Raw genomic sequence first — 13,371 nt, 5'->3', positions numbered from 1 at the left:
GGCGAGAACGACCGCTTCATGATTCGAGACGGTCTTCTCTATTATCGCAATAATCACCAATTGCCTTGGCGATTATGCGTCAGTGCTGGGTCTACAAAGCAGAAACTGCTGTTCGACCATCACAGCACACCGATAGCAGGCCATCCGGGAGTCGACAGAACCTATGCGAAACTGGCCCGCGTGTTCTACTGGCCCCGGATGTATCGCGATGTCCAGAAGTTCGTTAAAGAGTGCCACGATTGCCAGCTCTCCAAAGGTACTTCTGGACCAGCTCAAGGGTTGATGCAACCCATGAGCATTCCCACCCGCCCATGGCAAGAAATCGCCATGGACTTCTTCGGGCCCATGACGGCGACGGACGCCGAGGGCAACAACGCTGTTCTCGTGGTCGTAGATCGACTCACGAAGATGGTCGTGTTGGCACCGTGCCGACAGACCATCTCAGCAACAGAAACGGCGGACCTGTTTGTCCGCAACGTCTTTAGGCTGCACGGGCTGCCTGAAACAATTACCTCAGACCGAGATCCGAGGTTCAAGGCCCGTTTCTGGAAGGCGGTACACAAAATCTTGGGCACGAAGCTCAAGATGTCGACGGCCGCACATCCACAGACCGACGGACAGTCCGAGAGAACCATCCGGACTGTCAAGCAGATGCTCAGGACGCTTGCCTGGCGCGACCCGAGCAGATGGGAATCCCTGCTCCCTCTCGTAGAGTACGCGTACAATGACAGCGTTCACTCATCAATTGGCACAACTCCCTTCCAAGCCAATTATGGCTTTACTCCCACTGGGATCGCCCGCCATGCAGTTAGTGACGAGCCAGCTGCAGAGGAATACCTCTCGAGCCTGAACGACACTATCTGCAGGGCCCGCGACTCAATGCAGCGGGCCCAGGAGCACCAGGAGAGGGAAGGGAACAAGCACCGGAGGGAGCCGGACGAAGATCTAATTCCTGGACGATTCGCGTTAGTAAAACGAATCAAAAACATGGGAACGAAGATGGGTCGCCGCTGGGACGGCCCATTTAAAATTTTGAAGAGACTGGGGAACGTCGCAAAGCTCCAATTGCCCCCCGACTCAAAGGCTCACCCGGTGTACAACATCGAGCGCCTTAAAACTTACCATGGTACGCTTCCTCCTGAAGCGTACAATCCAGACGGATCCATTGACGTCGAATACGACGTCGAAGAACTCCTGGCACACGCGAACCACTATGGGAAGTGGTCGTACTTGGTCCGGTGGTCGGGCTATACCGAAGAAGACGACGTCTGGGAGCCCGCCGACCACATTGCGCCAGACGTCATCCGGACGTACTGGCGAAAAGTAAAGGCACTAGGTGGGGAGGTGCCGGAGGGTGTGCTCTCTTCTGGAGGTGAGAAGGTGTAACGCCTTAAGCTCACAAAAGTGTGCACGTGACCAGGGCCTGAACCTGGACACCACACCGAGAGCTCCAGCGTTGTGCTAGGCCACGCAGCACTACGCTACGAAAGCCTGCGGTCTCTGACCGCACCCACGCAACGCGCGTTAGTTAATTAACGCGCACCGCGACGCGTTTGTTTACACTTACGCGTCGTCCTAGAATTGTATAAATAGGTAGATAATTATTGAATAAAAGGAATCTTAACTATACCTACGGGACAAGGCCTACAGGCGTCATAGACTTGGTCCAGAAGCTCGTCAATGCGCGGAAGGGCGTAACGATTTTTGATCGTTAAGTTGTTTAGCGCCCTATAGTCGATGCACATTCGAAACGAGCCGTCCTTCTTCTTGACAAAAAGGACTGGGGCACCATAGGGAGACGTCGATGGCCTGATTTTTCCTGAGTCGAGGAGTTCCGTGAGTTGCCGTTTGAGTTCCTGGAGTTCTGGTTGGGACAAGCGGTAGATTCCCTTGTACGGTGGCGCGGCTCCCGGGACCAATGGGATCTTGAGGTCGACCTTACGCGAGATTGGTGGTCCGTCGGGGAGCTTGTGTGCGAATACGTCCATGTATTCGCCGAGGAGTTCCGGGGTCAGGTTCTGAGGTTTGTCCCGAAGTTCATGCAACCGAAGGGCGAACAGTGCATGAACCTCCTTGCGTTTCCGAACCAGGCGAGCAAAGCCACGACCGCTCATTTGCTGAATCCTGAGTGGTGCCACCAATGGGTTCTGAGTGGGCACCGTGCAGCGGTCAACGGTGACTTCGCGAAGCTTCCAGTCTATCTCCGGCGCGTGTTCCTCGAAGAAGGGAGTTCCGAGAATGAGATCCGTTTCCGAGTCGGCGACATAAAATCGCTCCTGGTATTCGTGGTCACCCAATCGGAAGGTGACAAGTCCTGTGTGTGCCGAGATTGCAGGAGAGCTGTCCTGGTTTCCGAGAGCTAAGGTGACAGGTAGCTGGGGAATTTCCATAACGTCCAATCGGAGCTCGGTGGCTAAGCGCCTGGACATGAGCATCGTTTCGCAGCCCGTGTCCAGAAGCGCGCGAATGAAAGTTTCTCCGATTTGGACTTCAACCTCTGGAGCTTTGCCGAATTTGGGGCGAAGCTCATGGAGTCGTATGAGCTTCGGCATTCCTTCCAGAGTATCCGAAGTTAGAGCAGCAATCCGAGGCGCGGGGTCCAGTGGTTTCCAAGGCGTTTCCTCCGATGGTAGCTCGTCGATTATTGGTGGGACGAGGCTTGTGACTTCTTTCGATGATGGCGGTGGGGCAACATGCGTTACGGCAGTCTGTTCAACACGTGCAGTTAGCTCCTTTGGTGATCCGTTGACGCCTGTTGGCGAAAGCTCGTCCGAGGGGGTAGGAGAGATGACTCGATCCTGTGGCTTAGTTTCCTGAGTCGTGGTAGGAGAGGCTTTGGTTTCCTTGTGCGATGGTTCCTTGGGCAACGGAGCGGAGAACAGATGCTCGAATCCTGGTGGCGGTGGTGTCCGACGTCGAAGTTCCGCTATTGTTGGTTTGTCTACATGGCGCAACGAGGGATAATTGGAAAGGTTGATCAGATTACTATCTGCAGTATTCTGATTGGCGGCCTTCGCTGCGGGGCAGTCGGCGCAGTGGCAACCATTTCCTTGGGCAGGTGCTTGAGCAGCAGCTTGGGGAGCCACTTGCGCAGCTGCGACCTTAGGCTTGTCACCACGGAAACGTGTACAAGCGCTGGCGAAGTGGCCAGGTCGGCGACAGCGGAAACAGCGGCCTTCTCGCTTAAGACGCTCGCGTTCCTGATCCGTAAGTTTACGGAGACGGACTGAATCAACCATCATCGGATCCGATGCTGGTTGCGAGACGGAGCAGAAGCCATTGGAAGCCATACGGCTAGACATTCCAGACCGCTGCAGAAGGTCACTGAAGAGGCCCGGGAGGGCAGAGTCCACATTCTCAACGATCTTGGCAGCCTCCTCGAAGTGGCCCGGGTTCAGCTGCTTAAGCTGGAACTGTGCCATAGGGCTGGAACCGAGGCGGAGGCGGAGGAGGACTTCTCGGTCCGAAAGATTGAGCAACGTCTTGAACCGACGAAGCTTGCCGATAAACTCAATTGCAGTACCAGTCTGACGTAACTGGTAGAACTCCTCGTACAACCTATCGTACGCGTTGGCAGGGAGGAAGTATCGCTTCATGTCCGCGATCAGCATATCCTTATCCGTTGGCGGAGTCGGAGCCTCGGCGATACAATTGCGGTACCACTCGATAGCCCTACCGCGGAGAAATTGGCCCATCACGCGGTATTGGTAAGGCGGAGGCACGTTGTTGAAAAATAGGTATTCCGACATGAGGTAACACCAATTTTCAAATGTGGAGACATCCGATTCTCCACTGTACACCGGGGGCTTTTCAACCTTCAGCTTGCTGAAGTCGAAGCCGGTTTCCATAGACATGGAAACTTCCATGGGAGACATCGGGGGCGGGGGGACAAAATGAGGCATCTGGGCTGACGCGGCCATGGGAGGCACAGGAGTTGATGATGCCATGGGGACAGGAGTGGCAGCAGGAGTGGGAGTGCCCATGGGGGCCGAGGGGTTCATAGGCGTCGATGGTTCCATTGAGACGCAAGCGAGGGACGAGAGACAGAGGGAGACGAGGGGATCCGAGGCAGAACAGGGCAAAGAACTCGCAACCAAGTGTAAGGCCGAGTCAAGGATGTTCTGTAAAACTAATGATGGTTATTTGGGAGCTAACACTAAGGTTTATATAGGAGAAAACTAGGAAGCGGGCTTAGTCCGCTGACTAAGCGTGACGTGATTATGCAGTCACATAGTCCGTGATCGGGCGACTGCAGATAAGGTCACGCGATCCTCGTATGACCTTTGTAGCGACCACAATTACATTCCGAAGTTTTGCGATTACTTAAGTCGCATTGGTCGCTCGCTATTGGTCGTAGCGCTGCTGACGTCACAATAGAGCCTGGGCTTACATGAAGTCTCTCACGACTAAGTCCGCAATTGAAAAATTAGTACTGTCGGTTAGACAGAATTGTAAGTCAAAACCGGAAAATGGGATTGTCAGAGAGGCCAAATAGCGATTATAGGATTGTTAGTGTAGTCAAATAACAATAAAAGCTTTTCAGTCGGGCACAATTCAACATCTCCCGTTGATTGTCGACGGCAACTGACCCTAAGAACAATATTGAATAGAGTTAAAACAATTTTGAATTCATTAGCTACGATATATTGTAGCCTTCTCGCCTATGAGGTAGTTAGAATTGAGAACGAAACGCCGCAGCAGCAGCAATGACTTACCTTTAAAATTATTCAACGACAGCCCCTCCATTGCGCAAGAAGCAGAAGAGCAATGGGCTTCAAACAAACGGGGTTCGACTCGTAACAGAGCCCCGGCTGTTCCTATAGTGTTAGAAATTTGATTTTGACAGAGGTTCCCTAGCAATGAGACATGTCAAAAATATTGGAGGACTCTTTGGTCAACTCCCTCCTTTTTCAAATTTTTAAGAAATAATATTATTACTAAAACAGTTAGTACTTTTCCAACGAGTTTTACTTACCAAAGCTATCTCTAGAGTCTCCTTAATGGCAATGCCGTTCTTGTTTACCTTCTCATGTTACGATACGCACCGTAACCCTCGCAATTGCGAGCGACCGCAATGTCGTTAAACTACGAACCGGCGCTAGCGCTCCATACCGTGCGCTAGCGTACTCAAAGGAATCGTAGTCCCGCAATGGTGTGGATCCGTAGGATCCACACGGAAAATAGTATAAATAGGAAGGAGTTAGAATTAATCAATTAACTTTGGACTAACTAGTAAATACAAGAAGTTCCTCAGAAAACCCCTTGTGAATAGTAGCAACCCAGTAGACATCCTAATAGTGGCAGTAATGTAAAGCAAAGACAGTCGACGACCCAAAGCTGTAGAAACAGCCCATCCTTGCTCTGGATTTCTAAAGCAGGTATCTTCTTTTTGTAATAGAAGTCGTAAGCCCTCCAGGCAGTCATCCTTCTAGGACCACGAGTGACAATTGGTTTCAGTACTTCTGTCACTGTTGGCTCAGTGATACAGGAATGTTCCTGTGCCAAAGGGAGCGAATGTTCAACCACAGAAGGAGCTTGGGGTTCTGTTGTTGTTTGCCCTGTTGCCTCTTGTTCTTCTTCTATTCCAAGAAGACTTTGCCAATTGATTGATGCTGTGTATGCATTGGGCAATACATCTGTCCATTGAAGACATACCAGCATCAGAGCGACCATAAATTGAGACAGCGACCTGTCTTGTGCATCATAAGTCGAGAGTTGTGCTTGCTGGGGTCCTTCAAGGAAACGCTCCTTGAAGTAAGTAGCCACATCTCGATAAATTCTAAGACCCATAAACAGACCAAGGACTTCTTGGAAGTATTTTGATACAACTTCCGATACGCTTCATTAATAGGGAGTGTAGAGCCATTCTTTAGGAAGACAGAAGTCTTAAGGTCTTCCACTTTAGAGTCCTCATTGTAGAGAAGCTCACAGAATAGTTGTTCTGCTGGGCGAATGCGGACAAGGTATCGCAGCAATAGCAAGGAAAGCTGTCGAGGGAGGAAACGAGGCGAGAAGTCTTCTTTGTTTGTCACGTTCCGTTGTTTTCCGCAATGCTTGATGAACATAAGACGTCCCATATGTAAAGACCTGACACGGTCCACCACCTCCGTGTTATTGTTGATGTTCCTTTGCACCCTTTTAGTAGGTGAGGAAAAGTCCGAGCTTGGTACATTCATGGATGCGGAATCGTCGCTTCCAATCTTCCGTTTTCTCTCCTGCGAACTTGACGAAATCTCACAAGAAATTTGTGTTTGGGTCGTAGCAGCGTCTGTGTTTCCTTCACTTATTTTCGGATTTCCTTCTATAGTGGGAGAAAAGATGTCGATGTCCTGGTGCGGAACCCTAGATTTGTTCTTTAAAGGTGAAGAGGCATCATACGCACTAAAAAAAGAACTGTCGTCCTCAATAATTAATGTTGACATTGCGGAGGGTGTACGGTTAAACATCTGAATGTCACCAACATGTTGTGTCGGTAAATATGTCTCGTTGTTAACATCATCAGAGCACCTAAAGCATGGAACACAATTAGGATAACTACAACAGGACTCTGCCGCGTTGTCCAATTCTCCGCTGATTGCCTCTCTCACACATAAATTATTATCGCGCAAGAGATTCTTCATGTTTTCCTCCATATGCATTTCTGACTCAAAACCACTAAAGGGATAATGCAACAATAAAGAAGTAGCGTGTTTTCCATCTCTTCCACAGCGTCCGCTTTCTTGTGCGTAGTCGAAGATGGTGCCAGGACTTCCATAATGAATAGAGAATCTGACATGGGCATAATCAACACCCATTCCAAAAGCCTTTGTGCAGAACATAATGTCTAGCGAGTCCTCAGAAGCCATGAACCTCGCCATGTTTTCTTTTTTTTCGGTTTCTTCCAAATCGGAATAATAAATACCGACCTTGTACTTGAAGCTTGTGTCTTTCTGAACAGCTTCGTAGCAGGAATGTAAAACCTTTTTGGACTGAAAAAATACTAGTCCACGCCATCCTTGTTCCGTTATCTTTTGTGCTTGCTCACAATATGAAATAAGCACGTTTAAGAAATCTCTTTTCACAAGCCGCTGAACACGATACTCAATATTTGGTCTCATCGTAGAACAGCGAATTGGATAAGGAACAATGCACAGTTCGGAGCACAGTTGACGTTCCATCTTTAAGGGCAAGGTTGCTGTCAACAACAGAAATGAGCAACTTACCTGCATTAAATTCTTCATGCGATACATAACAGATCGCCAAGGGCTGTCTGCAACAATGGTGTGAGCTTCATCAATAACAACTCGAGCGAGTTGATGACGCTCATTAAAAGTAGCCAAAAGCTGTAAAGCACTAGTAGAGACAACCTGGTCTGTAGTAAATACAATGATATTTGGAAGTTTTCCAGCTTCCAAATATACTCTTACTTCTTCAAGGCTTTGACAACAGCTTAAACCGGCGGCTTTTGCTGGACTGATAAAGAACACGCAGTCCATGAAGACATTGCTTTACCACAGCTTACGGTGCAGAAGGAGCCGGGAGTGCTTGTTCAAAAATGGACGAAGACAGCTGTCGAGAAAGTGTCTTGCTAACTTGCGAGAAAATACCAATGCTAATATTGACATTATTCCAAGGTTGAGAACTTGAATGTCAACCTTTTTTGTTTTCGATAGTGCTGACATCAAACCAATCTGCTGCCTACGAACACGATCGGCAAAATCCTTCTTGCTTTTGTAGATTTCGTTTTCGTAGTAGTAGCAATCCTTGATAACGTCAAGTCCGGGAATCACAGGAAACTGAAGTCCGTTTTTTTTGAGGTCATCAACGTAATTGAAAATCTCGTCAAGACACAAGAACCTTGTTTCGGAAAACACTTTACAGAAGGCAGAATATTCAGTTGCCATCTGAGGGTGCTCCGTTTCGATATGACGAAGTAGCATTTCTTCGTCCAATACAGTTTTGCACCGTAGGCAAACGATGATCGTGCCCTCCAACACGGAGTGCAGACAAAAGCCATTACTCAGCAGAGGCAATGGCACGTTGACTTCCCTGTAGTCGGGGAAAAGAGAAGCAAATGTTGTTTGCTGTGGATTCCACAGCTCGGTGTCCCAGCAATCTTGGTCCCCAGAAAAATCGCAAGGGATAGCTTCAGGATTTGTAAACGAAGAAGCTGAAGATGCCTTGAGAACGAGTTCTTTTGACATTGCAGACGATTGCCCAAGCTCGGAATGGACTTTTTCTTTGATTGCGTCAAGAAAAATTCTCAACATCGCGGGATTTTCCTCGTCAATTTCCAAAGACCCGTCAAGTACTGCGTGGAAAACAGCTGGACACGTCTTCACGTGTTTTGACAAAGTCTTTGGATCTTTCCAAGAACGCTTCCCACAGCAACAATGGAAAAGTCCCTCGTCATCGGATCTGCGAAAGATGACGGCCTGCTTGAATTCACTAAGTAAGTGAACAGAAAACGTTTCTGCATGGGTACGTTGTTTATGCGAATAAACAGACGTGCGGTGCGCGAAAGTTTTCTGGCAAACGTTACAAGTAAAAGAAGACATGGTTGAAAGGTAAGTGTAGTGGTTAGGTTACAATAAGGCTAAAAAGCTACCAAATATTGTATACCCAGTATCGCGCCGACAAGTATGTTGGCGCGGTACCTCAGGCGTAAGGACGAGTTGAGGATGTTCTGAGAACAAGTGATGAATTTTTGGGGAGCGAACACAGGTTTAAATAGAGAGAAACTCGGAAGTGGGCTTAGTCACCGTCTTAAGGTGGCTGGGTTGAGCAGTCACGTTGCAACGTGATTGTTGGTTGGACCTCAATAATGATGCCCACAACAAGACTCGAACGGTTGCAACGGCCACAACGTTGAGTCTTGACCACTGGACCATGTGAGCTTCTCATGCCTGTCACGGTTCGAGGCCGGATATGTTTAGTTCTATTGAGGATTCCTGTTTGTTGGCTTCAAACAATGAATAACTTATTTCCTTTAACCTTTCGAAGCTTCGGTTAATAAACCTTAATTGTTATAATGCGCGCAATTGTTCTTGAAAGTTATTGTTGAAAGGAACAAGTAGTGTTCAACGGATTATAGCCATTGAACTCTTGCATATTTATATTAACTATTTAATTGATACTATCTTTTGTTACTAATTCGTATTTGTAATGTTTGTTAATTTTTGAGAAATAAAATTCAATAATTTTGCAAGTTGTGCAAATGTAAAAGCAATAACTCGGAATTGCTTCGTAATAGCAGTGAATGCTAGCGAATGCTTAGTCATTCAATTTAAGAAACCAATCAGTTGAATGATTGTTTCATTCCCAAGTTTAAAAGTACTCGGAGGCAATGACATAAGTTCATTTGCTCCGTGACAATGTTTTGTCACGGCGGTATTCCGTGAAGGGTCTTGTTTCTCGTAAAAGAGCTGTATTACGAATGTCCGGTGACAAACTATCTATCTCAGATAGGAACACCTTAATTGAATAAGCTTCGCTTAAAAGTCGTCAAGATAAGTTTAATGGTTATGTTACGAAGTCTCTAGGATGACTTCGTAAGGAGTTATTCGCGTTTCTAGAAAACGCACTTTGCATACTTTCGTATGCATTTCCGAAAAACTTAGTCGTTTTCAGACGATGTACAAAAATGTTTTTCGGTCATACCCTTTCCGAATTTGCAATTCTTGCACTTCTGTCATACCCTTTCCAAAAAGGGAATGACCAGTCACATTGTTGCTAATAATAGCAACAATAATTAGTATAAATATTAGAATAGAAACTACTAATAAAACAAGTTCTATTCTCCTACTGTTTAGTGTATAAGTTCTTAAAACTTATACTTTCGTTTGATACGTCTAAGTCCCTTAGCGTATCATAACAAACAAACTCGTCGCGGTGCGTGCTAATTAATTAACGCGCGTTGCGTGGGTGCGGTCAAAGACCGCAGGCTTTCGTAGCGTGTTGCTGCGTGGCCTAGCACAACGCTGGCGCTCTCGGTGTGGTGTCCAGGTTCAGGCCCTGGTCACGTGCACACTTTTGTGAGCTTAAGGCGTTACATGGATCGTCGACTGTCTTTGCTTTACGTTACTGCAACCTGGTCTGGTAAATCACTTACCTTTTTACTTCCTTCTTATATCGAGAAGATGAATCTTTTTTCTCTTACGACTGTCGTCATTGTTCCCTTAATCGCTCTGTAAAGTTTATACGCTCTAGCGGCGCACAAGCGGTTAAATACGATCGCCAACTTAGACATATTTAACTGCAGTCTTAATAAAAAACTGATAATAGTGAACTAAAATTAATAGGCGTCCGACCCGTACTCTTAGTCAAGGGTGTTCGCAAGTGCTGACTTACGTTGCACTGCACTGCATTATGTGTAAAGTTGAACGAGAATGTTCTGAAAAACAAGTGATGATCATTTCAGACTAAGGCTAAGGTATTTATACTGAAGAAACGGTTCTTAGTCATAATGGTATGACTAAGCGTGGCGTGAATTATACAGTCACGAAGAGGTAATTTACGCGACTGCAGTTGTTGTCACGCGAACCTCGTACGATGCCTGTAGCGATCAGAATCGCTGTTTGAAGTTGGCGATCGTATTTAATCGCATGCGCGCCGCTAGAGCGTATAAACTTTACACTTAGCCACTACTAATTGCGGGTTATCATGCGGCGCGTTGCATCTCGTAATTATATGTATAGAAACCCAGAATTACTAATAAATATAAAATTTATTCTACATGGCTTCAAGTGTTGCTCACAATACTAGTCTTATTCACAGTACTGGATTTAGCATAACAATACAAATTAATGTTGCTACCAGGAGCGATACTGTGACTAAACATTCTTCTTCGGAAAGGGTATGTCAAAAAAACAGTTTGCATAATATTAAGAAATGTTTAGATAGTTTCAATAATACGAACAAAAGTAAGCAAACCTCGTTTTTTGGAAACTCGCATAACTTCGTAACACCTTTTCTTTTTCCATGATATTCATAAAATGATTCCAAGTTTTGATATAGTCGCGAGTTTTACTTGAATTGGGCACACGTATCCGATGATAGCCTAGTGGTATTGTCTTTTTGTGTTATGTTGTGTTAAGGCTCGTGTTCAAATCTTGGTTATACCTTTTTTAAATATATTGCGTGGTGTAACAAAGCGTGTTATTAACTTTAACATAGTAGATCCCGAAAACACTCGTTATATTGTTAGTGTGTCGTTAAGTATTGCCTTTGTACTCGGTGTTATTTTTTGTGTTCTGGCTTAGAGGACAGTAAAATGTTTAACGTGGTGGAAAAACGCGTGTTACGTTTTTAACACATCTTAAGGATGCGTTTTATGTTTGCTTACGCATCCTTTTCATTCCTTAAATTTTATTAGCGTTTTGCATAAAAGCGCGTTATGGTACGCACGATTTTAATGTAGTGCGTTTTAGGATCATAATGTGTAAATACAGCACTGTTGTATGGCACGTTATCTCGTTTACACATTCTAACGAGGTACTCAATTGTAAATAGTGACCCTTTGGAACACGTTATAATTTATTTATGAATTGCACTGCAATACGTTGGTGTGTGTTCTTTAGTGGTGTACGGTGTAGCACCGCAAGTTTGCGTAGCTTTAAATACTACTGTATGAAGAACTTAATGTGTTTCAACGCGATTGTTAAATGATAATTACGCAATAATTGACAACATCCTTTCTTAGTTATAATAGTGAAATTTTATGAATTCTAGCAAACCCTTAAATCATAGTATAGTGTACTGCAAAGGGGGGGTAATAGCACTGTTTAAGTAAATCGAAAATGTATTTCTGGGTTGCTTGTTAATATCAAATCAAAAATAGAAAAAAGAAAAAAGAAAAAAAAGCGTTGAGACATCTATACCGCTGTTTTCCGTTGCAGCGGTTTCCAATGGAAGCAGTTTTTTGCCTAAGGAAGAGAAATGGATCTAGTGTTGCGTGCTGTAGTGGGTTTTAGGACGAGAACATGGATTTAATCTTTAATTCTGTATACTAGCTTTCTAATTACGTCGTTGTATATATAAATAAATCAAGTTTAAGTCAAAACGAAATCTATTAATAAGCTAGCACGTCTTCGGTAGGAAGCAACATCGCCGTCGTTGAATTGCGATGCATTGTCGATGATGCAATGCGTGCGTGGTGGTCAATTTCAGTTTAGGACGGGTCGGACGTTATTTTACGAATCCGAGCAAATACATAAATACGGGTCGGACAAGTTGTTTAGTTGGACATTATATGCATGAGGAGATTTAGTCTAGGGTTTGCTTAGTACACGCACGTAAGTTATGAATGAAAAATTTACGTTTTAACTATTGCTCTGTATGTTACTTCTTGTCCAATTTATAGAAGACACACGAGAACAAGACAGTCCGTCTTTATGAAACCGATCCTTGCATGCCAGCTTGAGCTTAGGTAAAAAAAATACTCAATTATATACCAACATTTTAACTTCAATAGTTTGTGTTTGTAAGCTAATTACAACATAACGTTAATGTAACATTACTGTGAATTGATTTCATGCGCTTAAGGAGTTGACTGTTGCTGACGTGAACGCTACTCTTGATCGACATGGTGTTTAGAATGTTGAATGTTGATTCTTTGAGCCAATTCTAGTCCCGTATTAATATATGTTCTAGGGTTCTAGGTTTCTAGGGTCAATTTACTGTATATGGCTTATCAAACATACTATGAGGATCAATGGCCTGCGGCGTCATAATTTTTTTAGGGATTACACATGTTATTAGCCTCAATCATTGTCCAGTTCTCTTGGAAATTATGGATGGTTCCTTTACGCTCAAGTAGACCCAAATTTCATAATTTATGACGTCTAATTCTTCGTTGTCATGAACTATTCAAAAATCTGGGTGTTCTTTTGAGCGATAGCAGGCTAAACGAATCTTTTATTGACGTATATCCAAAAACTTGCCTTCTCGAAAATTGTTCTATTATATAACATTTTTACAGTAGTTGCACGCAAACAATTATCAGGGATGGTTCTATGATAAAGGTAACTTATCTAAAGTACGGCTAGGTTAGAAATTATTTGCGAAGACCGGCTTTCTTTTGTATCATGGTTTCGTTTGAAACATATCCATTATATCGTAGAAACATAAACCGTAGTATATACATCTGTATTGTGTATATACTGTACACAAACCCGACGACCAAACCAAACTGAAATTTATATTCAGCATTTATGTAGCTAAGAATCAAGATTTGTCAAAGAATGCTTAATTTAACTTGTATGTTTAACTTGCTTTCTTTATTAAAGGGCAAGCATTCTTAATAATGATGTTGTGTCGGAAATCAATCCTTTTGTTAAGCGAATTACTCTGGCAACCTTTTGAGCCGTAACGAACCAAAACATGACCGTCTTG

General features: G+C 44.8%; 2 protein-coding genes across 2 annotated transcripts; both read right to left on the bottom strand.

Annotated features, from left to right (window-relative positions):
• Positions 1-4,632: 4,632 nt before the first annotated feature.
• On the bottom strand, positions 4,633-7,244 carry SJAG_05353 (ATP-dependent DNA helicase; the record flags this gene model as incomplete). Its single annotated transcript, XM_002176074.2, has 5 exons — positions 5,799-7,244; positions 5,332-5,748; positions 5,231-5,291; positions 4,716-4,817; positions 4,633-4,661 (listed from the first exon to the last, which is right to left on the bottom strand). The coding sequence occupies exons 1-5, from the start codon at positions 7,227-7,229 to the stop codon at positions 4,633-4,635; spliced, it is 2,040 nt and encodes a 679-aa protein (XP_002176110.2). The 5' UTR covers positions 7,230-7,244.
• A 243-nt stretch (positions 7,245-7,487) lies between these two features.
• Positions 7,488-8,537, bottom strand: SJAG_05354 (hypothetical protein; the record flags this gene model as incomplete). The annotated part of the gene is made up of 1 exon (XM_002176075.1): positions 7,488-8,537. The coding sequence occupies one exon, from the start codon at positions 8,535-8,537 to the stop codon at positions 7,488-7,490; it is 1,050 nt and encodes a 349-aa protein (XP_002176111.1).
• Between the last annotated feature and the right edge of the window lie 4,834 nt (positions 8,538-13,371).

The sequence above is a fragment of the Schizosaccharomyces japonicus genome, assembly GCF_000149845.2.
Source record: "Schizosaccharomyces japonicus yFS275 unplaced genomic scaffold supercont5.1, whole genome shotgun sequence".
NCBI lineage: Eukaryota > Fungi > Ascomycota > Schizosaccharomycetes > Schizosaccharomycetales > Schizosaccharomycetaceae > Schizosaccharomyces > Schizosaccharomyces japonicus.
Note: the sequence above shows the minus strand (reverse complement) of the source record. Positions and strands in the feature narration are given on the sequence as shown.